Below are 22,971 nucleotides of genomic sequence, written 5' to 3'. Positions count from 1 at the left end.
CAATGAGGCTGATCATGACACTGAAACAGTTGCACGAAATGCACATTAATGCCACCAGTTTATATACAAGGTCACCCACTACATCATATTCCCTGTCCCTATCAAGACTATCCTCTGCTCCTCCCTGTATCGCTACATGATCATCCTTCATAAAATTTCTACATAATGCCCATATGCTGTCAGTCACCTGAGCCAGCCCTGCACTAGGCTTCACCATGTTGGTGACCTGGTAATTACTTCCCAACACTTCTGCAACTGCTGGCTCACACCTCTACCATGTGAACGACCTAGCAGCAGAACCTTCTTTCTGTTAAACTTTGCAACTGACTTAGGCCTCCTAACTGCTGAGGACTGCTGCATGTTTCCTACATCTACAGCTGCAAGAGGCTTCTCCCCACTCAACTATGACAGTGGTCAAATCTGTTGCATATATAGCAAAGTACAACTGTCTGAATACCTCCTCCTCCTAGCTGCCTTCTTGCCAACTGCCAGTTCCCATTCCCCAACACCCTTCACCCTTCACCCTTCACACTTCACCCTTCACACTTCTCAACATATGTAGTTCCTCCTTTGCGTACTGTAACTGCACCTGAAGGGCACAGATCTTACACTCCTGCTTCTCTATCAACTTATTTCTACTACAGATTCTGCATTCCCAAGAGAGGATCTTGCTAGAATGCCCTCTGTCTTCGCACTGCATTCCCCTCAATGGAAACACTTTGAACACATCCCACACTGTAACCCACTTCTCACAGACCTATGACAGAGCCCACACTTCTCACTCATGGAAAAATTTTACAGCTACTGAAAAAAACTAAATGTCTATATTACCTAAGTTCAGTTACACCAGTAGAACTATTTATGGAACTAACAATAGCAGTCTCAAAATTCTCTCTCTACTAAGAAAGCAACAACTTTTATTAATACAACTAAACCACAACTAATATCAATACCAACAAAACTCCACAAAATATGTTAGCTAAAACCAAAAAATCAAGTGGACATTGGAACATTCAACAAAGTTAAAACAGTGAATGAAAATTTTACCGAAATGTTTCACTAGAAACAATAAGAAACATCAACTGAAAATGAAAGAACAAAATTTACTAAATGACTTCAATGCACAGAAAATTCTAAAACATACAGCTGGCAACGTATAGACACCTGAGTTCCCCAGATCTGTCTCCCATGTCTCAGCGATTGGTTGCATACGGTGATGGTTCTATCACACTCCATGGGCAGTTCTTGGTCCTGGCCTCCTATAAACATGTTGCCCAGCTCCTGACCCTACTGGCGGTTGGCCACCCCTCAGCCTCAAACTTTTTGGGCTCAATGCTTTCACACTGTTTGGCTTTTCGATTTCTTTGAAGTTAAGGTCATTTCCACTGTCATCTCATTCCAGGACTTCGACAATCTGTGCTTGGCTTATGCCTCTCTGTTTCAGTCTGACTTAGGGTGTGCTTTGGACTTCCAGGCACACATTGCTCTCTGGCCAGATGCTCAGCCACGGTTCTTCTGAGCTTGACCCTTTCCGGTGGCCTTATGTCAAGCAAGAGCTTGATCAACTGCAAGCTGCTGGCATCATCGAGCCCTTGAAAGTGAGTGCTCGGGCAACCCCATTAGTAGTGATCAGGAATCCTAATGGCACCCTTTGCCTGTGTGGGAATTTCAAAGTTACAATCAATGCACAGTCCCTGGTTGAAACTTATCCCATTCACCAGCAGGAAGACCTTCCTGCCAACCTTGCATGTGGTGCATACTTCTCTAAGATTGACCTGCTGGAGGCTTACCACCAATTACACTTACATGAGGAATCCCAGAACTTCATTGTCATCAGCACACCTTTTGGATTATATATATACAAGCGACTTCCATTTGGTATTTTCTCAGTGTCTGCCATTTTCCAGAGGTACCTGGAGCAAGTCGCACAACCCATCATGGCTTGTGTCTTTTATCTCGATGCCATCTTGGTCACTGGCTATACACACCGCCAGTATTTGGAAAACCTTGGTATCTTATTTCATGCTCTTCAGGCTGCAAGTTCATGCTGACAGCTGGAAAAGTGTAGTTCCTTTCAACCAGAAGTTGAATACCTGGGGCACTGGCTCAGTAAAGATGGCATTCATCCATCGCATTGTGTACGTTGCAGCGATCAACTATCTTCCCCGCCCCAAAGATTTATCAGACCTCCAGGTCTTTTTGGGCAAGGTTAACTACTACTTAAAGGTTTTGCCCCAGGCTGCTGATGTCACAGAGCCCCTCAGTAGCTTGCGTCACAAAGGTGTGCCTTTCAATTGGACTCCTGCCTGTGATCAAGCTTTTCTCTTCTTGAAAACTACGCTCAAGTCTGCCCCTTGCCTGATCCCTTCTCTCCAGACTGCCCCTTGGTTGTGTTGGCCGATGCTTTGGCCTATGGTACTGTGGAAATCCTGGCTCACAGGAATGAGGATGGCTCAGAACAGCCCATTGCGTATGCATCCAAGACACTATCCCTAGCACAGAGGAACTATTCTCGGATTGAGAATGAGGCTATGTTGATTGTGTTTGCTGTTCAGATGTTTCACATCTAACTGTTTGGGATGAAGCTCACTTTCCTCACTGATCACAAGCCTTTGGTTAGACTATTCGGCCCACACACACACCTCCCAGAGCAATCTGCTCAATGTCTCTAAAATGCTGGGCACTGTTCTTACGCAATTACACTTCCTTTATCCAATGTAAGCCCACCTCTCCGCACTCCAATGCAGCTGCCTTGTCACATCTCCCCTTGGGCCCTGATCCCAAGTTCAACCAACTTTCACACTGATATGGCCCACTAAGATACACTGGATGGATTTCCTGTCATGGCTGCACAGGTCACCTCTGCGACACACCGGGACCCCATTCTGCCACAGGTTCTCCACTATGTGACCCATAGTTGGCCCACCTATCTGACTTGCTGGTTGAAAATTGAATTCAGACCCTGGTGGCACCTCTCAAATAGGCTCTCGGTTGTGGTATGTGTCCTTCTGTTGGCATCAGAGGCTGACACCTATCGGGTGATCATCCCACCCAATTGGCACCACCACGTCCTTTGCTTGCTACACTGTGGGCACTGAGGGATATCCCAAATGAAGACAAAGGCTCGCCGGCATATTTATTCCGCCATCAATGGTGACATCGAATGCTTGGTCTGCGGGTGTACGGAGTGTGCACCCTTCGCAATCATTTACACTCTGGACCACACCTCACTGGCCCTGGAACTGCATCCATCTCAATTTTGCGGGCCCTTTCTTGGGAACACTGTGGTTGCTCATTGTGGATGCATACTCCAGATATGTGTATGTGGTGCACATGGCATCCACCATGACTGATACAACATTCAAGGTCTTGGCTCAGGTTCACACCGTAGAAGGCCTGTCTTTTACCTTGGTCTCAGATAATGGCCCACAATTCATGGCAGCCTCCTTCCACACATTCTGTGAGGCCAACGGTATCAAACACATCCGCACCCTTCCATTCCATTCAACCTTCAATGGCACAGCAGAACAACTAGTCAGGAAGTTTCAACATCAGCTGACAAGAGCGGTCAAATCCTCTGCCATCACGTTGGTCCTTGCATTTTTCCCAAGCACTTATTGCACCACACTGATTGTTGGTCATAGTCCAGTCAAACTCCTCCATGGATGGCAATTGAGGACTCTGCTCCATCTGCTGACACTGTCACCTTCTGAGCCCCGCTTCCGACCTTCTCAGTGCTACACCCCGTGCACAGCTGTGTGCGCCTGCTTGTATAGGAGCAAGGCTGCTTGGACTCCTGCCACAGCAGTCGTGACCCATGGGCAGCATGTGATGTCAGTACATACACAGAAGGGGCTCAAGTGTCACCACCATAACCAACTCTGGTCTCGTACCCCTTTGTGGCACCTCACATCCTCCAATCCTCCACCTCCTCCTGGTGTGCACGAGGCCCTTGAGTCAGCCCCACTGCTGACATCCACTGGCTCCCTCACCCTTATGCACAGGTTTCAGGGGGGAGGGATCTGGTGTCGGAAGGCGTGGAAGTTGAATGCATGCTAGAGGTTATGGACCTGGGTACCCACTAGGGGTCTCTGTGCTCAGGCACGCGCCTGCACCGTGAGCCTTGCTGTGTGAGTGAGCCACTTTCGTACCACATGAAGTCCATGGCCAGTCGCGTTCCCCACGATCATGTATTTAGGCAGCCACATGGCACTACCCTGGCAGTCTGGTACTCACCATAGTTCACATGTGAATCTCGGTCGTACTGCATTCCAGTTCCATGTGTTGAGATACGTACTGTCATTGTTTGGAGTGTTGTTGTTGTCTCTCCATGTTTATCACCTCAGTTCTTGCTTGTTTGACAAGAGTTGTGTTCTGGTCAGTCATAGTGTCTGTTGTCACCCACTTGTTTGTCTGTCCTGTCTGTTTGTTGTTAGCGATACCTCCAGCACACTCACTGGTCCCTCATGGTTATAACAATTTTGAGATACAAATATTTATGCCAATGTAGTGTCAAGGACATCAGAATCTTCCTTAATGGTAAAATCCACGTGGGCACATTTGCTCAGCATCCCCACAGAAAACATACATCCGTAAGTACAGTGGCATTAACAGTTCATTTTTGGACATAGTATTTCCAAAAATGATCTAGTGGTCAAAAGTCAAAGACAGTGATCAAATCTGACAATGGAAGTACCCCAGATTTAATGGCTAATATTGGGAAAAATTATTTTTGAGTATGGATATGTGTCTGTTCTACCACCCACTAAGGTCTTTACTTGTGAAACTTTGCATTTGTGTACAGTCAGTGTTTGATCTGAAAACTTCAGAAGCACAAGTTGCTGGACAAAGAATACTGTGTGACCAGCAGATTCTAAAGGGATATCAGTGAAGTATTTTTGACAAAATCTAAATATTTGATAGAATTATATATGTTAAGAGTTGTATTTGACAAAATGAAAATTTCTGTGTTACAATATATTCTTCCTTTACTTGTCACTGAAATGTAAATATGAAGATCCAATTGAGTGATTAAAACACAGTGTAAGGGAATCGTGTGCACATTTCACAAGAGCAACATCTTAAAATGCTACATACATTTTGGTAGATCCATTCTGCAGGAGTCCAATATCAAAACCCACAGTGATCACATTATGAAATGATGCTACATAAAAGTCTACTAAGTGACTAGACTTTGCTATGCATGTGACAACATAGCTGTACATCATGATGCAACAGGTTGGTTGTAGGTAACAGAGTGAAGACGGATGATAAAATATCAGCCACCAACAAACTGTTTGGTCTGCAAACCCATTCTAATGACAACAGAGGCTGGAAATGAGGAAATCTACTGACTTAAGTGACTTGAAAAAAGGGCAAAATTTTATGAATTGGTGCCCAGGAATGGGCATTTTGGAAATGGTGAAGCTGTTTGGCTGCTGCTGTCATGAGTATCTACGGAAAGTGGTTGAAGGATGGTGAAACCATGAGTAGGCAACAAGGTATTGTTATGTCCTCCACCTCATTACACGATGTGATGAGCCCATGCTATAAAGTAAGACAGGCAGTGAACTGAGACAGACCTTGACAAAGTACAATGTTGGTGCAGGAAAAATACAAGTGCTTTGGAGCACGTCTTCCCATGTTGACCTGGTGACATGGTCAGTCACAATTGGAGTGGGCGTGGAATTGTGAAGACTGGACCATGGATTAATGTAAATGTGTCACTTGGTCACATAAATCACATTTATTGCTACACCAGGGTGATAGTCATGTCTGGATAAGTTGTTATTCAGGTGGACAGCTGCGTGAAACAAGTACTGTGCCATGGTTGCTGGCTGCTGGGGCACTATTATGCTGTAAAGGACTTTCACTTGGAATTCCACGGGCCCTGTGGTAGTAATTGACGACAGAATAACAGCAGTGGGCTAACTGTAAGTTAATATGGGTCACCTGAATCACTTCATGCTTGATGTCTCACATGGCAGTGATAGCTTCTTCCAACATTATAAGGCAACAACTCTCACAAGGCCATAATTGCATTACAGTGGTTTGAGGAGCATGATGGGGAACTCATGTTGCTGTCTTTGCCACAGAATACTGTCGGGCAACAGCTCCGCACCCCCAAACCAGAGGCCCATAATTTACAGGAAATGAATGACTCGTGCATAGTCTTCTTTTGCCACATACCTCTGGATCCTACCAACTACTTGTTCAATCCATCCTGCACAATACTGTATAGCTTTCAAAAGGTCGTCCAACATGCTACTAAGCAGGTGGTCATAATGTTTTGTTCAATCAGTGTACATAATTGTCTATTACACAATATTGTTTCTCCAGTGACATATGAAGCTGCAGTCATTAGACCTGTTAACTTTCAAACATTTATTGTACACAAATACAGAATTTTACACACAACTGACTTTGACAGGTGATAGGATAGACTTACTGCCATATTTTAAAAGCATTTTTATTCCTTTTCAGCTGTTTGACTGAGGTGTATCCCGTGTAAAATCTCCACACTCACTCTCATCAGTTGAGTGGACTGATTTAGTTAATTGTTGAAATACTGAAAAGTAATATGAACTACTGGCATGGCTTTATACCCAGAGATAAGGATTACCTCTTTCATATAATACTGACCTGGCTCCTAATGACTTATGAAGTTTTAAAACTGAAGAAGCTGTGTTAGTACTTTGCTAACAATATTAGTATCTACAGTAACCCATTGTGGATTCATGAAACTACCATGCCATTGTATAGTATAATAAAGAATAACATCTTGAGGTCCCAGGTAAAATTTAGGATGGATACAATATTACATTAACAATCAACATATTTACGGTATGAAACAGTTTATACTTTGTGACTATGTATAAAAGAAAGACATCAGTCCAAAGAACTTTTCTGCAAAAAGAGGTGCAAAGGCACTTTTTTATGTAAAATATTTATTTTACAGATTTAATAAATATCACAATTCTGCTTTTCTGTCTGTTTTTCAACACAGCAGATATATACAAATTAAAATTAACACATGATTGTCTATGAGTTTCACATGTTAAACCACTTAAGTAATAATGTTGGTAACTTCATCAAACTTTATGCTGCTCAGCCACATTTGTCATCATACTTTCTGCTGCACATTCCTCTATTCTGAAGCTCTTTAGAGGAAGACCTTTTCACAGCCATGTATTGGATACAGTTTTGATTTCATGTTTCACATTGTTTCTTTGACTAACTACATGACTGCACGTGTCTATAATGCACCATGACTTTTAACTTGGAAATTGTCAGTCTTCTTTGATGGCAAAATATAAAATTAACTGAAACCTAACTGGTTATCTGTTGGCTCTGTTACTTGAGGTAGAGCACGGAAGACAAATGCACATTGCACTTTACACACATGGTCTCCAAGAACAGCTGCGTGACTGAAAGATCTTGCAAGATTGAAGCAGTTGCCGATCTTCAGAGACTGGCAAATTGGCTGTCAAAATAAATGTAATATTAGACATACAATGCAATGTAGTGTTGATTATTCAGTGGAAGAGTTATCAAATCAGCTGCAGATATTTTAAGTTCTTTACATTCTATTTCACAAGTGAACAAGTTAAGCACATTCAACTGTCATGTGTTGTGTAATAAACAGAATGTAGTCTCATTTGCAAGACAAAAAGCAGGTCAAACTAGTATAGCAACTGCTTGGGATAGTTTTACATAATGCACACCACGTGTGGTTGTGATTAAGTAACATAGAATCCATTCTTCACTGTGTGATAAGGAGAAGAAACTAGATGTAGACAAAGATAAGTAAAATAATCTTCACAAGACAAACATGAATACTAAGTCTGTCTGGGACTTTGTTCTTTATGTGATGCAAGTGATAGAATACTCTTGGTAGAATGAGCTCAAAATCTGGGCTAAAGAAGCTAACATGCATGGGGAGAACATCAACCAAATTATCAGTATAAATGGAATTCCAAAACAAATTGTTTAACATGACTGAAACCAAAAAAATCATAAGTAAAAACAGGATTTCATTTCTTTCCTTGACACAAATAAGTCAAATGGTTACCATACCCTATAGCATTTTGATTCATTATGCTTAAGACATCACCAGTGAGATGATAGAATTAAGCAAGAAACAAACTCTATAACCCTATGGACTTGTTTCCATTTTCAGGCATCAACAGTAATAATGAAAAATATTGTTTCAAGGTCATGTAATTGCAGTTTAAACACAGAGTTACTAATGAATAAAACATTTACATTGTCTGAAATATACATGTCATTTTCGTCATTAAATAACTGATGTATCTCTACCATATGTATTCTATCATCCATTACAGTTATCTAAAAACATTCATACTGGAACTAAACATCAATTAAAAAGAATATTACTTGTAATTGTCTATATTTTAAGAGACAGAATTTTAATGGACTTGATAACTATTCAGTGAAGTTTAATTTAATTTTTTTCTGTAAATCTGTTGATGAGCAGATGATGTTTACTAATTCTTGTATCTAGGATCAACTAGAATTCACAACAAACATGAAAAACTGACCAAGTAAAGGAGCTAGTTTTACACTCTTTCATTACCAAAAATGAAAGTTAAGCAGCTGTAATCATTCCTCTGAAAGTTCTGTCTTCATTACTAGTGGCTTGGCGGTGCCAGTTCAGTTGTTATCTACCAGGCAGAGGATGCAGAAACAGCAAAACTGGTTAAACCATAGTTTCCTCACAGTACAACAAAGCCAAAAACCTCATGTGGCGCAACTGGGAACCTCTTGTAGATGTGTATGATGCATTACATATAATGAACAACATTTGGCAGACCATACTGTATTCAAAAAAATCTGTTTTGCAGAGTGTCATAGTGACCAAGCAGTTGCTTTGTCGGAATGCTAGACTTATCTAATAGTATAGGAAAGAAAAAAGTACTTATCTAAGAAAATCAACATGAATCTATATTGAATTAATAAAAAGTTTTACTGTTCCATTGTGAAAGTGGGGGGTTACAAGATATCAGTCTCTTAATGGGCAGGAATATTGTAGATGCAGGCTGGTGAAATTTTCTTGAACTTGTCATGTATATGGAAAATGAGCAATGAATGTATTATTATAATACTCTTGGTGAAAGAGTGTATCCAGATCAATTTACAGCTTGAATCTATGGCATTTTCCTCCATACTTTGTTAATTAACAGACGAGATTTTGAATGACATAAGTCAAGTTTGTTGTGTTTCTTGTTGGATGTGGCCCAGATATGTATTATAACTGGTATAATCACAAAAAAACCTATTGCAATTAAGTAGAAATGCATGCAGACATACCCCTTCTGTAGTGCATGTGCACATGACACAAGGAGATATTCTTTCAGCTGTCCCAACATCTATTGTAGTGTGCCCAACATTGCATGAAAGTCTGTCTTTCCACTGCTCCAGGTCTACAGATGGCAATGCACTGCACTTAACCCGGGGGTTTCTGTTACAAATATTGTACATATTATTTGTTTGCCTTTTACAAAGAAAATTCATTAAATTTTACTACAGTTAGAGGCACAAGTTATTCATACTTACAAGAAAGGTTCGGTTAAGTCAAGTACAGATCGTTGAATGTAGTCAGTATTCTCAGCGTTATCACATATCAGCTTAGCAAGTGTTGCTTTTCTGATCTCTGACAACTGGGCTTCTGTAAATCGCACTAAGGGATCATCATTTTCATACCTGGAAATGTTAATGAAAATTACCATAAAAATGTTGGTTCTAAACTTTAGTATTATAATTACTGGAAATGCATGACTTACCAAAATCTATCACACCGTCTAAGTAATCTGAACTGGTGTCCAATAATACAGGCAAAAGTGGGTCCTACAACTCCACCAACAAGAGGAGTCTCAGCCAAGCCACCAGGAAATAAATCGATGTCATCCACATGCAGATACAGCCGACGAAGTCTTTCGACTACTGGAGATGGTATTTCCCGTTTCAGGTCATCAAAGTCACGTGCTAATGACAGGTTACATAGTTGTCGATACTGATTGTAACCAGGTATACCATGATCTCTACCTGAAAAGTATTAGAAAGCATATTTACAGTTGTTGAGAGTTTTTCTTTGATTAAACCAGGAAAAAGTATTGTAGTCTCTATAAAGTACAAACAGTAACTTTTTGTGTACCTCGTTGTATGTTAATAGCAGCTAGATCCATCCCTGAGTATGGCATACGTCTGTCTTCAAACAAGTGGTTTGTAACTTCATTTGTTATGAACTGATCAAGTGTTTCCATGGGAGTTGCTGCTAGGCCTCTGATTAGATCATCAATCATTCCAGCTTGATACAGTACATCGGGATTAAAAAAAGTATCCCTTAACCGTACACCGGGTCTCCTCTCCACATAGCCTGTATCCATTCTGAGAAGTGACGGCCGTAATAAACTGTGCCCAAATCGGAAAGCAGCTGCTGCAAATTCATTCACAATTGTGGCATCGCATGTCGGATCGTAACCTGAAATATATAGACCGTTAAGTTATCAGGTGATATATGATACTTTATAATACTTTTACTTACCATTCAAAGTTATAATTAGCAATTATGATGTGTTCACTATGTTGTGTTTTCCTACCTTTGAAATAGCCTTCTGGTTCAAGGGAAAGCCCATGTTTATGTAACCCTTCCCATCCAAAGAGACGTGGAAGAAATTCTCTAAATGTTATATGTTGAGTAATGGCTGACAATATACGTCGTGCAGTATGATAGAGTTTTTCATCATTCCAATGTGGATTCAGAATAGCAAGTCGGTCAGCAAGTCTGTTGTGCTCTCTTAAGAAAAGTGTATGTATTGCTGCAAGTCCAGGCTGTTCACTTGCCCTGGCATCACCTGTTCAATACCACAAATAATTAGCCATTGCAGTGTACAGCAAGATAAGGGATTTCACTTAAACTACTCTTTTGAAACTGTGCACTTAATACACTTTTGTATGTTGTGAATTAACTAAAAAATCAAACAACTTTGTAAGCTAATGAGTAAAGAAGTATCACCTGCTCGGAAACAAATTTTTGTTGTTGACTTGCATTCTGGATGTGTTGTGATCTGTGGTAAGAGTGGTTTACCTCGGTTTGGATTTTTTGTTACATTCATCTTACCACCAGTGAATGTCCTAAGAGCATTAGCATCACAGACATCTGATCCATATACAAAGGAAGCATCAATGTATGCCGTCACCTGGTTCAGCTGCTCTCGATACCCTGTTTGCACACAAATAAATTCTTCTGTTTTCATTATGTAATATTGAGAGAATATTAAACATTAGAAGAAATGTAGATAAATACCCAGTGTTAGCTGTCCAGGCATTGAGCGTGTAACAGGAATGCACATAGCTTTCCCAGTGGTAATATTTACTTTAGGAAAGTATGGGTCCCCTTCAGGTACTGGTATGGGAAAACACTCTGGATGGACTGTCTTCATAGCATCACATGGTTGGCAGTCAAGAATGGATTCTCCAACAAATCCTTGAAACACACATTACAATAACATGTCATAATTTTGGTGACACTTCTTTACCTTTCACAGGTATCAATGTACATATTGCTACATACCTTTATAGTTTTCATCTCATCATAAACAGTGGATGAACATGGCTACTGAATAAGGTGCTTTATTTTTATTATTTTAAATTATTGCTTTCAAATACCAATTTACAAAAATCAATGCCCTTTATTAACACTACCTAATCACAGCTTTCATTAAAACTAGTCAGTTGATTTAGGATCCAAAATCTGTAAAAACCAAGCCATTATTCATTTGATTTTAAATTTCCAAGTATTAGCAACAACCATAAATGAACCCTAACAATATATTTGGATCTTCCTGTCTGGTACTAATTTCCATGAATTCCAAAGATATGAACTTTCACTCCAACACTTCTTCACATTCCAACAACCTCTGAGACTTAACCTCTATTAACCCATTCCATTCCAACGGTGAGTGTTGAGCATCATTTGATAAGATTTTTTCTATCTCTCATATGCTCCATTTCTTAGACTGTACTAAGCATCAATGCTGCATGGTAGTGCCATCTAGGGAAGACTGTGTTAACTTCGTCTCAAACGGTAGCAGTTGTGTCAAGAGAAAGGTTGTAATTATTACATTCAAGTTAATAGATGGGAAGTGGCTAGTTCTTCACACAGAGCCCTTTCTGAGGTACAGATTCTAAAGCTTTTACAGCACTGATGTCTACATGAAAATGAGAATAAGAATGATTTTGACAACAATGATTTTGATAATGACCATGATTTATTTGTCAATCATCATCATCTCAGCCACGTCATGTGTGGTTGGCATTGCTTTGCTGGATCCTTCTCTTCCATAAATGCCTATCCAGTGCTTCTTTTCTGAGCCATCCTTTCTCCCGTAGGCCCCCTGCTACCTTGTCTTTCCATCTCAGTTTAAGTCTTCCTCTTCTCCTTGATCCTTCAATTTCTAGGTCCAACTCTTCTCCCCACATAGTACTCCCCTCTTCTCTGCACATGTCCATACCATCTTAGCCTATTTTCTTGGATCTTCTTCCCTATGGGCCGCACTTTCACTGTACCCTTGGTGTACTCATTCCTTAGTCTATCCTTTCATGTCAGCCCACTCACCCATCTTAACATACTCATTTCTGGCACTTCCCTCTTTTTCTCTTGGACTTTTGTAATTGGCCATGTTTCTGTACTATACAGCATCACAGGCCTCACCACAGACTTGTAAATCTTTCCTTTCATTCTTCAGGTGACCTTCTTATCACACAGTACTCTGCTCAGTTTCTTCCAGTTCATCCACGCACTACTTATCCTGTGCTGTATTTCAGCCTCCAGTCCTCCACCTCTTTTTATGTAAGAGCCTAGGTATTTAAATTACTTGACCAGCTTCTGTTGTTCTCCTTGCAGATTAATATATAGATCTTTGGCATCCTTTGTACACATGTACTCTGTTTTCACCCTACTAATTCTCATTCCCCTTTCCTTTAGAGCTTTTCTCCACTGTTCAAGCTTGTCTTGAAGTGCCTCCTGGGTAGGTTCACAGATTACAACATCATCAGCAAACACCATGCTACAAGGTGCCTCTTTTTCACATCTTTGACTAGTACATCCATGACAAGGTTGAAGAGATATGGGCTGAGAGCAGATCCCTGATGTAGTCCTACTCTCACTGGAAATGCCTTTGTGGCATCTACACTGCTCCTGACTTGTGTCATTGCGCTTTCATACATGTCTTCTACCACCCTGATATATTTTTCTGGCAGACATTTACTTCTCAGACATCTCCATATCTCTTGTCTTGGCACTCTGTCATATCCCTTCTCAAGATTGATAAAGGCCATATGCAGTTCAGTTTGTACTTCTCTATGCCTCTATCAGTTGCCTTAGTGCAAATATTGCATCAGTTGTTCCTCTTCCTGGGATAAATCCAAACTGTTTTTCACATACTTCTCTATGCCTCTATCAGTTGCCTTAGTGCAAATATTGCATCAGTTGTTCCTCTTCCTGGGAGAAATCCAAACTGTTTTTCACATACTTCAGTTTCTAGATGCAACCTCTTCTCAATTATCCTTTCCCAGGTCTTCATTGTGTTGGACATCAGTTTTATCCCTCTATAATTGCCACACTTTTGGATATTCCCTTTCCCTTATATTCATTTATAAATAATTAGAATGAAATGATCATCGAAACAATCCAACCTGAAATGTTTCAAAATATATCACAGAATACAAAGTTCTGTATTGTACTGCTTAAGTAAGTAAATTTGAATGAAAGAGTACTTTTTTTTAATGTATAGCCTAATCGTTGGTCAGGGAACTCACGTTTCCACAAAGAGACTTGCGCAATTCTCTGTGATGTGCATGGGGGAGGAGGGCAGTGACAATTTAAATAAGGATTCATGTCCATATTACAGAGTGCAAAGGATTAACACCCTTCCTCCTTGTGTTTTATTATGATTATTTTGTCATTATATTTTAATACATTTCATTTATATGTCGCATTTAATTAATTTCTTTACCGTTTTTACCTTTTCATCTCTGTTATCCTCCTTCCTCTTTTTCTCATTGGTCTTTTTTGTCCTTCCAAGTTGTTAATCACCCTATTCATTTCTCTTCCTCCTAATTTATCTGTACTTCTTACTCTGTCCTCAGAACCCCTAGAAAGACTGTGCACTGCGCTCACCAGTGCACTATCTCTGAGCTACTCGCTCTGATACCTCCCCTTTCACCTTTGACTACCCTTGTTCTCACTACAGGTGGGTCACTCTCATCCTGAGGTCTGAGTGATCTGCCCTTCATTTCTAACCTTCCATACCCTGTCCCTCTCTCTTCTCTCTTCCCTGAGGAAATAACGAATATTTTCAGTAGTGTCATTTACTTTTAGATGTGTACTGAAGGTACTATATACCTCATCTCCTAAAGGTAAGAACTCACCAACAGTTCTGTCTCATAATTTATTAGTTTTCTTGTTTGAATTTTTCATTTGATGCAATATATCTTTTTAAAACGGGTGATGATGATATGATAAGAACTAGAACATAAACTAATAACATAATATCTTTTATTGTGCAAACCTATAGAGAGCAAGAAGGTTACAAAATTTAAGGAAGAATTACAAAATTTAAAAAGTTAAAAGGACAGTAATACTGGGAATAAAATAGTAATCTAGACTGACTCAGAGATGAGAAGGAAGTATTTAGCAGTTTTGTTCAGAGAGAGAGAAAGGTTTTTGATTCTACTTGAAAAACAGAGGAAAGCTTACAGCAAACATTAATATGCTGGTTCATATTACATAACAAACAATTGAATTGTATAACACTAATATGGGAAAAACAGGGAGATAAAAATAAAAGAAAAAAATTTACAGAAGAATAAAATATCCATAACTTGGTGTAGAAACTATTGTACTACAGGCACTCACCTTTGTTGACAGGTGTGTGAGTAAGATCATGATCCAAGAGCTGACCAAACTGCATGAACATCAGAGAGTATTTAACATGTGGTTGACTAGTATCAGGATGAACGTTCACTGAGATAAGTCGTGGACTAGGCAATGGTTTTCCAGTAACTGACATAGCTCGAGGACTTCCGACACCTGAAGCCAAAACAATAACCTTACTTTGTTTTTCTTTCAGAACAGCGTAACCCATTTTGAAAGATACACAAAAGTAAATCATATTTAGAGATTCATTAAAAAAGTTATGTTGCAACTCTACTGTGAAATTTGCTATCTTATTAAATAATGGTCTAAATCTGCTTAACGTGACAATGAGTTGCTTTCATATTTATTAATTCATTTGTTAATGTATAAAGAACCCACTCTGGAGGAAAACCTTCAAGAATGCAGGACAGTTTAACGTATACATAAAACAGAGACGTAACTGTCACAAAGACTCCCCTACACTGTACTGGTGATTTACTACCATATAAATGTTACCCTTTTTCTCAGGGACAGGTGTATGTATCATGTTTAAATTTATGTCCATATTAAGGTATATGGTCCCTTAGCTGTATAAAAATTTTAAGTTTCTACATCAATTCACTCAAAAGATAGGGCCATTTATGTAACATATTTTGATATTTGAAAACTCACTCATCAAAACCTACCTGTTGACCTAGAATCATGAAATTTGGCAAGAAGCAAAGTTTTGCAATGCAGTCAAAGGAAAAAATCTGAGCACTGTAAATCTGAAATTATATCACATGAAAAAAATTTTCTGTAATTTGTTACTAGACTCACTGTCAGTTCATCCGTCCATTACAACGCCTTTTTCTGAGAAATAAGATGTATCAAGTGGAAATTTATGTCACATATTAAGGTCTGTACTCCCTTGGTGGTAAGTCAATGTAATCAAAAGGTAAGGTCATTTATGTCACATACTTTGATACTCGCAAATTCACCCATCAAAAGCTGCAGGGTACCTCCCATTGACATCATGAATTTGGCAAAAAGCAAGGTTTCACTGTATAAGTAATAGAAAAAATAAAAAACTGCTAATTTGTAATTACATCACGCACAAAGAAATATTTCATTTATCTTTTGTTATCCGTTGTCAGTCTTGAAACAGTTAGTAGTTCTATATTCAGGATGAATGAATCTCAATGGTGAAAGTCAAACATCAGGCAAGCAATTATTGTATTGTTCAAGTGATACATTTTGGAATTTATTCATCATCAGATATCCAGGAGCAATTGCTGCATGTAGATATAGCATTCCAAGTTTTCTGTGAAAAACATAAACGCAGATCCAAGTTATCATTTCTTCACCATGTGTTACACTTTATCATTGGTGTAGTACCTCTAGATACACAGAACTTAATATATTGGGCCTTCTTGAAATGGAGAATGAGGTCATTCTTAGAAAATCACTTAGTAATACTTTAAAGAACACTGATTTATGTACATATACTAGTGTCATCTGCAAAAAGAACTAAGTCTGCTTGTTGTATAGTAGATGGAAGGTCATTTACATATATGTGAAACAATAGTGAGCCTAAGATTGAGCCTTGTTGCATGCCGTAAATGATTCTTCCCAAGTCAGAAGAATATCTCCTGGTGACATTGGTTATACATTTCCATCTGCAGTACTTAAAATGTTGCCCCCCTGTTTCAAAAAATAAATAGATATCTGCTTTAAATACCGTCATGATAAGCCGGAGGTAGTAGGCGAGCAAATGCTCTTAAGGATTTTCCAAGTTCTGGACGTCGGAGATTGTTGCACCAGCCAGTAGTACTGCGATATCGGCTTGTGTGGTCACATGGGAGAGTCTGCTCATCACAGCGGAATACCCGTGGTATCTCCAGAGTCTCAGAGAGGTCAACATTTGGCAGCACAGCCATCAACTCTCGCAAGTCATGTGGTGCTACCAAGCTGCGCCCTGACTCCTGATCTTGAAGTTGTCTGTAATTCACACAAATTATTAATTTTACCCCAAAAATGCAAAGTTTCATAAATGCATTTCATTAAATTTAAGAAAGGAAGCAGAGGTGTAGTTTGGATCTAACTTTTAAAGTGATTGTTTCTAAATTCTCACAAAGCTAATGTAAGGCATTTAGTATTTGTACTTCAAATTCATCAAAGGCTCATAATTATTGACAATATGAAAATAATGGAGGAACATTTGCCGAAATACACACATCATAAAAAGTTTTGAATCACCCTGGTTCGCAGAACTCCTGAAGATAGATGTTGACTGTGGACACTGTATCACAGACACAGTTTCTTTGACTGTTCAGAGATGTCACTAAACCTCCCAAAGATGTAAACAACAATGCATGAACAGTGCCTATTAGATGGAGGTGGTCCAACAGCCGACCAGTTCCAGTCATTCCACCAGGAAGGAGGTACAGGGCTCATGTTGTCTATAGTTCAACCATGCCTATATGGTCAATACCGCGGTTTGACCATGTTTGCATTGTTACTTTGTGCCAGGAAGGGTTATCAACAAGGGAAGTATCCAGACGTCTCAGAGTGAACCAAAGTGATGTTGTTCAGGCATGGAGGAGATACAGAGAGAAAGGAACTGTCGATGACATGCCTCACTCAGGCCGCCCAAGGGCTACTACTGCAGTGGATGACTGCTACATACAGATTATGGCTCGAAGGAACCCTGACAACAACAACACCATGTTGAATAATGCTTTTCATGCAGCCACAGGACGTTGTGTTATGACTCAAACTGTGTGCAATAGGCTGCATGATGTGAAACTTCACTCTCAACGTCATGGCTAGGCCCATCTTTGCTACCATGGCACCGTGCAGTGCAGTAGAGATGGGCCCAACAACATCCCAAATGGACTGCTCGGGATTGATATCACTTTCTCTTCACCGATGAGTGTTGCATATACCTTCAACTAGACAATCGTCGGAGACGTGTTTGTTGGCAGCCCAGTCAGGCTGAACACCTTAGACACACTGTCCAGCGAGTGCAGCAAGGTGGAGGTTCCCTGCTGTTTTGGGGTGGCATTATGTGGAGCCGATGTATGCTGCTGGTGGTCATGGAAGGCACTGTAACGGCTGTACGATACGTGAATGCCATCCTCCAACAGATAGTGCAGTCATATTGGCAGCATATTGGCAAGGCATTCGTCTTCATTTACAACAATTCGCAGCCCAATCGTGCACATGTGGATGACTTCCTTCAGGATAACAACATTGCTCTACTAGAGTGGCCAGAATGTTCTACAGACATGAACCCTATCAAACATGCCTGGGATAGATTGATAAGGGTTGTTTATGAATGACATGACCCACCAACCACTCTGAGGGATCTACACCAAGTTGCCATTGAGGAATGAGAAAATCTGGACCAACAGTGCCTTGATGGATTTGTGGATACTATGCCACAATGAATACAGGCATGCATCAATGCAAGAGGACATGCTACTGGATATTAGAGGTACTGGTGTGTACAGCAACCTTGACCACCACCTCTGAATGTCTCTGTATGGTGGTACAACATGCAATGTGTGGTTTTCATTGGCAATAAGAAGGGCAGAAATGATATTTTTGTTGATCTCTATTCCAATTTTCTTTACAGGTTCTGGAACTCTCAGAACCGAGGTGATGCAGAACTTGTTTTGATGAGTGTAGAAACAACTTACACTCCAGTTAAGAAATAGGTATAAAATAAGATATGATGTATGAGCTACCTTTTTGGCAGCTCTACTATGTAACTTGCCCTGTGAACCTCTCAAACTGGTTCCTTCCACTTGCTTCCTGTAATTTCTTTCTGATTATTCCTTTTTTCTTTCACTTACCAGTTGCCTGCATCCCATTATTTAATCTCAGTCTAGTGACACTTCTGTTTTCTCTCTTGCACCTTCTGTCTCTCTCTCTCTCTGTTTAGGATTTTGTATGCTCTTTATTTGTCTGTGTATCTTGTATAACATTTCTTTACTTTTCCCCATTTACCATCCGTCTTCTTCAATCAATGAAGAATATGCTAAGAAGTTTCCAAAATCTAGAGAGTCAACATTTTATTTTTCATTTACATTCCTTTTAGGTCCACTTGAACTTTTTCTGTTTCAGCAGCCGATTAGTTGGTGTTCTTTCCCTGGCTCACAAAGAAATATTTGTTTATCCTGATAAGTACTCAACAGTCTTTGGGGGGAGGAGGAGAGAGATATAACTGAGAGTGGAGGAAGAGAATGAGTGGGAAAAAAGTTGGCGACAGAAATTGTGCTTATGGAATATGTAACTGGGTTGGGACTTCGGTGTAAGTTGCTGTAATCCAGTATGTAATACTTGGATATATATCATGACACTAGGCCACTTCAAATATTCCGCCAATGGCACCTGCATTGGCTGGCAACAAGAGGCCACCTGTGGTGGGCCACATGACTTGTCCACATGGAAGAGCATCTGGCGTGCTGCCTACCAGAGCCCTCCTCTTTATAAGTGCAGTGCAGGGCATGCACTCACTCCCATATTGTGTTCACACATATTGCAAGCAGCTGCTTATATCAGGACTTAGATTGTTTCTATGTTTGTGTCTATCTTCTCAACTGTTGTTCGCAAGTATGTGGACTGTGGTGGGCCACATGACTTGTCCACATGGAAGAGCATCTGGCGTGCTGCCTACCAGAGCCCTCCTCTTTATAAGTGCAGTGCAGGGCATGCACTCACTCCCATATTGTGTTCACACATATTGCAAGCAGCTGCTTATATCAGGACTTAGATTGTTTCTATGTTTGTGTCTATCTTCTCAACTGTTGTTCGCAAGTATGTGGAAGAAGAATAAACTTTGGTCCATTGTGGCCGTGCTGTTGTTTGTGTCTTACAGTAAAATACATAAGTGTTGAAAAATTAAAACATATATAAAGAGATGTGTGTGTTTTCCAGTATAGCTCAGAAGTGCTTTGAACATTTTCGAACTAATGTTGTACATACAAGCTAGGACACCCCTACGACATCTAGGGATGAGGGTGGGGGTAGGGAGAGAAAAGGGTGATATGTAAGCATAGATCTGGAATACATGAAGAAATTGCAATCCAACACATGAGGTTATAAATCTAGGATAAATACTGTGGCAGTAGGGCAACCCTAGGAGCAAGGTGGAAATGTGTTATTTGAACATATCTCTGGAGCATAAGAAGCAATTTCAACCAGACTCGACACACCTGGAGTAAGAAACCTCTAGCACCCCTAGAGGTGTGAAATGGGGACATATAAAAGAAACAGAGAATTAATAATATTAGTATCAAATCCACCGTGTAAGGAGTTCATAGACTGATCGGTGATAGTTATGATGAGGCTTAACCCCAAGGGGTGACCTGTAAAGCATCAATCTGGAATACTTGGAGAGTCTTCAGACAATTTATGACTTATTGTCTGGAAAAAAGCCTATGGGACTGACATTTCATTCCTTTTTCCTACATGATACATAATGGGATGAAAATTAATCTGGAAATCAGCTCATACAAAATAAAATTTAACTGTTGTTTGGAGGATAATACCATTCAGATAAACAGAATCCAAATTTCCCTCAATGCCATGGACATCAAATTGAAGAAAGAGTGTACTGACTGGAAAACAAGAAAAAAGGACATAAACAAAAATTTTGGGTTTAGTGAGATTAGTGTTAAACACTTGGGCAAAACTACTTGTAGGAAATTAAGAATTTTATTTAGATGGAGTGCAATTAATTTGTATTTTAATGTTTTACAGTGATTACTGAGAGAACAGGATGAAAAATATGATGTTCATTCAATAATTAAATGGACTAACATACACAGTGAAGGCATCACATGATATAGAGAATTGAAACTTTTGAAAATGTTAGTTGGCAACCCAGTGAAGAATGCTGTAGTTTGAGCAATTAACATTTATTTAAACATAAATTCTAATGTCTTAGGATGGCATGCTCTTGCTCACTCAAAGAGAATACTTTTGAAGAACAGCTTTCTGTGATCCAATTTTTACTTTAGGAAAGTGTAGAACTATCAAAAACATTCTCTGAGGTGAACAAACAATATGGGAGCAGTTGCATGACACATGTGAGTTTTTATGTGCAGGTGAAAAAGTTTAGAAATGGTGGCAAAAGCATAGCTGACAAGTACTACTCCAGTACTGATACCAACCCTGACATTGCTATCTCGTATTCATTCACTTACTGAAGAAGACCAATGACTTACAGTTCAACATACTGCTAAAAATGATAAGTTAGTGTCGGTACAACTCATTTCATCATTAAAAACAAACTGAACTACCATAGGATTTGTTGAACATGATTTCCCAGAGAGTTTATCATTCATCACAAAGAACACAAATACTACAGTTGCACTAAACTCAAAAATCATTTTAGTAGTAAAGTCATATGGTACAAATGGCTGAAAGACCCTGAAAGGCAGGATAGGTAAAACCTATCATTTGCACCCGTAGGCCCCTTTCCCTAATGAAGTATGAAAGCTGTGTATGAACGAGTATCTGTTAAGTGTAGTGACTCTGATGAGTGTGGGTGTAGTATCATGTTTGTGTTTAAGATGATGAGAGAGCCTGAAGGTGGCCCCCAAGTTTAATGTCCCAATCTGATAGACGGATCATCATTGACAGTGTTGCATGCCTTCACTTCATGATACGCCATGTAGAGATTTGGAATTGAATCCAGGACATATGGTGCAAAGACTGATGATCAATGACTTCACACCACCACCTCTCCTGTTCCCTCTGCTGTAAATGCAAAGGGGAAAATATTAACAGCGCATGGCTTACCTGGACGGTCATCCACCCAAGTACTGGCCACACCTGATGGTGCTTAACTTTGGGATTCTAACATGAACCATTGTATCTATCTTGGCATGGCTGTTGACATTTCCATAGTGGCAAAGGTGATACAATTTTGTACATATTTTACTTGCAATCAAACTTGTATATATATCATTTTGAGGCCGAATTCAAGCACTGAGGCATATAGCAGGAGCTCTGTGAATCACCCACCTGTAAGAAATTCAAACTGCAACCACTGGCTAGTAAGGTCATATTAACCATCTTTTGGAGTGCTCAAGGTCAAATGTTCTGTGATTTATTAGGAGGGGGGGGGGGGGGTGAGTAATACAATGTCAACAGTCTATGCTGTTTAGACAAGATTGAGAGCAGCATCAAGATTTGAAAATTTAAAACTTTCCCGGTGCACAGATTGTTGTACAAAATTTTGGGAGAACTGCCAGATGCCTGTAACTTGTTGGTACGATATTTTGGCGCAGAGTCTTCTGGTCACCTTTAGGTTAATACTGACAAGCAATACGCTAAGCTTCCCTATTTAAGGTACCACTGTCACATGTGTGGTGTTCCTAGTTGGCACTGTGCATGCTTTGCTTCAGCACATGTGCTTCTCCTGTACCAGATGTAGAAGTATGAAACCAAAATTTGGTTGCAATAATTACATATCTGTTGTTTGAAACTGATAAAGAATATTTTATTCAAAATTATCAACATTGCTATTTATACATTTCTCCCAACTCTCTGGCAGGCTATAAATGGCATGCCAAAAAAGCAGTTCTCCTTTTGAACTGAACCAGTTAGTGAGCTGGTTTTATAATTCTCATATGAACTGAAGCGTTGTTCAGCAAGAGTGTGTCCCAGTGATACAAATAGATGTTATTCAGATGGAGCCAAGTCTGGAGAATAAGCTGCATGCCATAGTATTGCCCAATTGAATGGCTCAGTCATTTCCATCACCCATTTTGCTCTGTGTGATTTGGCATTATCATGGAACAATATGACTTTGTATTGCCTTTTCCCATACTCCAGCCATTTTCCATGTAATGCTTGATTTAAATCAATCATTTGCTGTTGGTAGCGATCAGTGTTAATGGTTTCACCAGGTTTTAGCAGCTCATAATAGGTGACACCCCTCAGGTCCCACCAAACACATGCATTGTATTCTTTCCAAAGCTATTTGGTCTCGTAGTGGGTGTCGATGGTCTGCCTGGATTCATTCATGGTTTACAACA

General features: G+C 39.8%; 1 protein-coding gene across 1 annotated transcript in view; it reads right to left on the bottom strand.

Annotated features, from left to right (window-relative positions):
* Positions 1-6,369: 6,369 nt before the first annotated feature.
* LOC126333298 (uncharacterized) overlaps positions 6,370-22,971 on the bottom strand; it is a 279,526-nt gene continuing 262,924 nt past the window's right edge. The window contains exons 16-25 of the mRNA XM_049996729.1: positions 16,659-16,918; positions 14,939-15,112; positions 11,327-11,506; positions 11,036-11,242; positions 10,620-10,874; positions 10,175-10,501; positions 9,804-10,065; positions 9,577-9,723; positions 9,331-9,481; positions 6,370-7,483 (exon numbers count right to left, since the gene is read on the bottom strand). Coding sequence (XP_049852686.1) covers positions 7,319-7,483; positions 9,331-9,481; positions 9,577-9,723; positions 9,804-10,065; positions 10,175-10,501; positions 10,620-10,874; positions 11,036-11,242; positions 11,327-11,506; positions 14,939-15,112; positions 16,659-16,918 — 2,128 coding nt within the window. The 3' untranslated portion in view covers positions 6,370-7,318. The remainder of the gene's footprint in view (positions 7,484-9,330; positions 9,482-9,576; positions 9,724-9,803; positions 10,066-10,174; positions 10,502-10,619; positions 10,875-11,035; positions 11,243-11,326; positions 11,507-14,938; positions 15,113-16,658; positions 16,919-22,971) is intronic.

This window comes from Schistocerca gregaria, chromosome 1 (genome assembly GCF_023897955.1).
Source record: "Schistocerca gregaria isolate iqSchGreg1 chromosome 1, iqSchGreg1.2, whole genome shotgun sequence".
NCBI classification, from domain to species: domain Eukaryota; kingdom Metazoa; phylum Arthropoda; class Insecta; order Orthoptera; family Acrididae; genus Schistocerca; species Schistocerca gregaria.
This window is presented reverse-complemented; position numbering and strand designations above follow the sequence as displayed.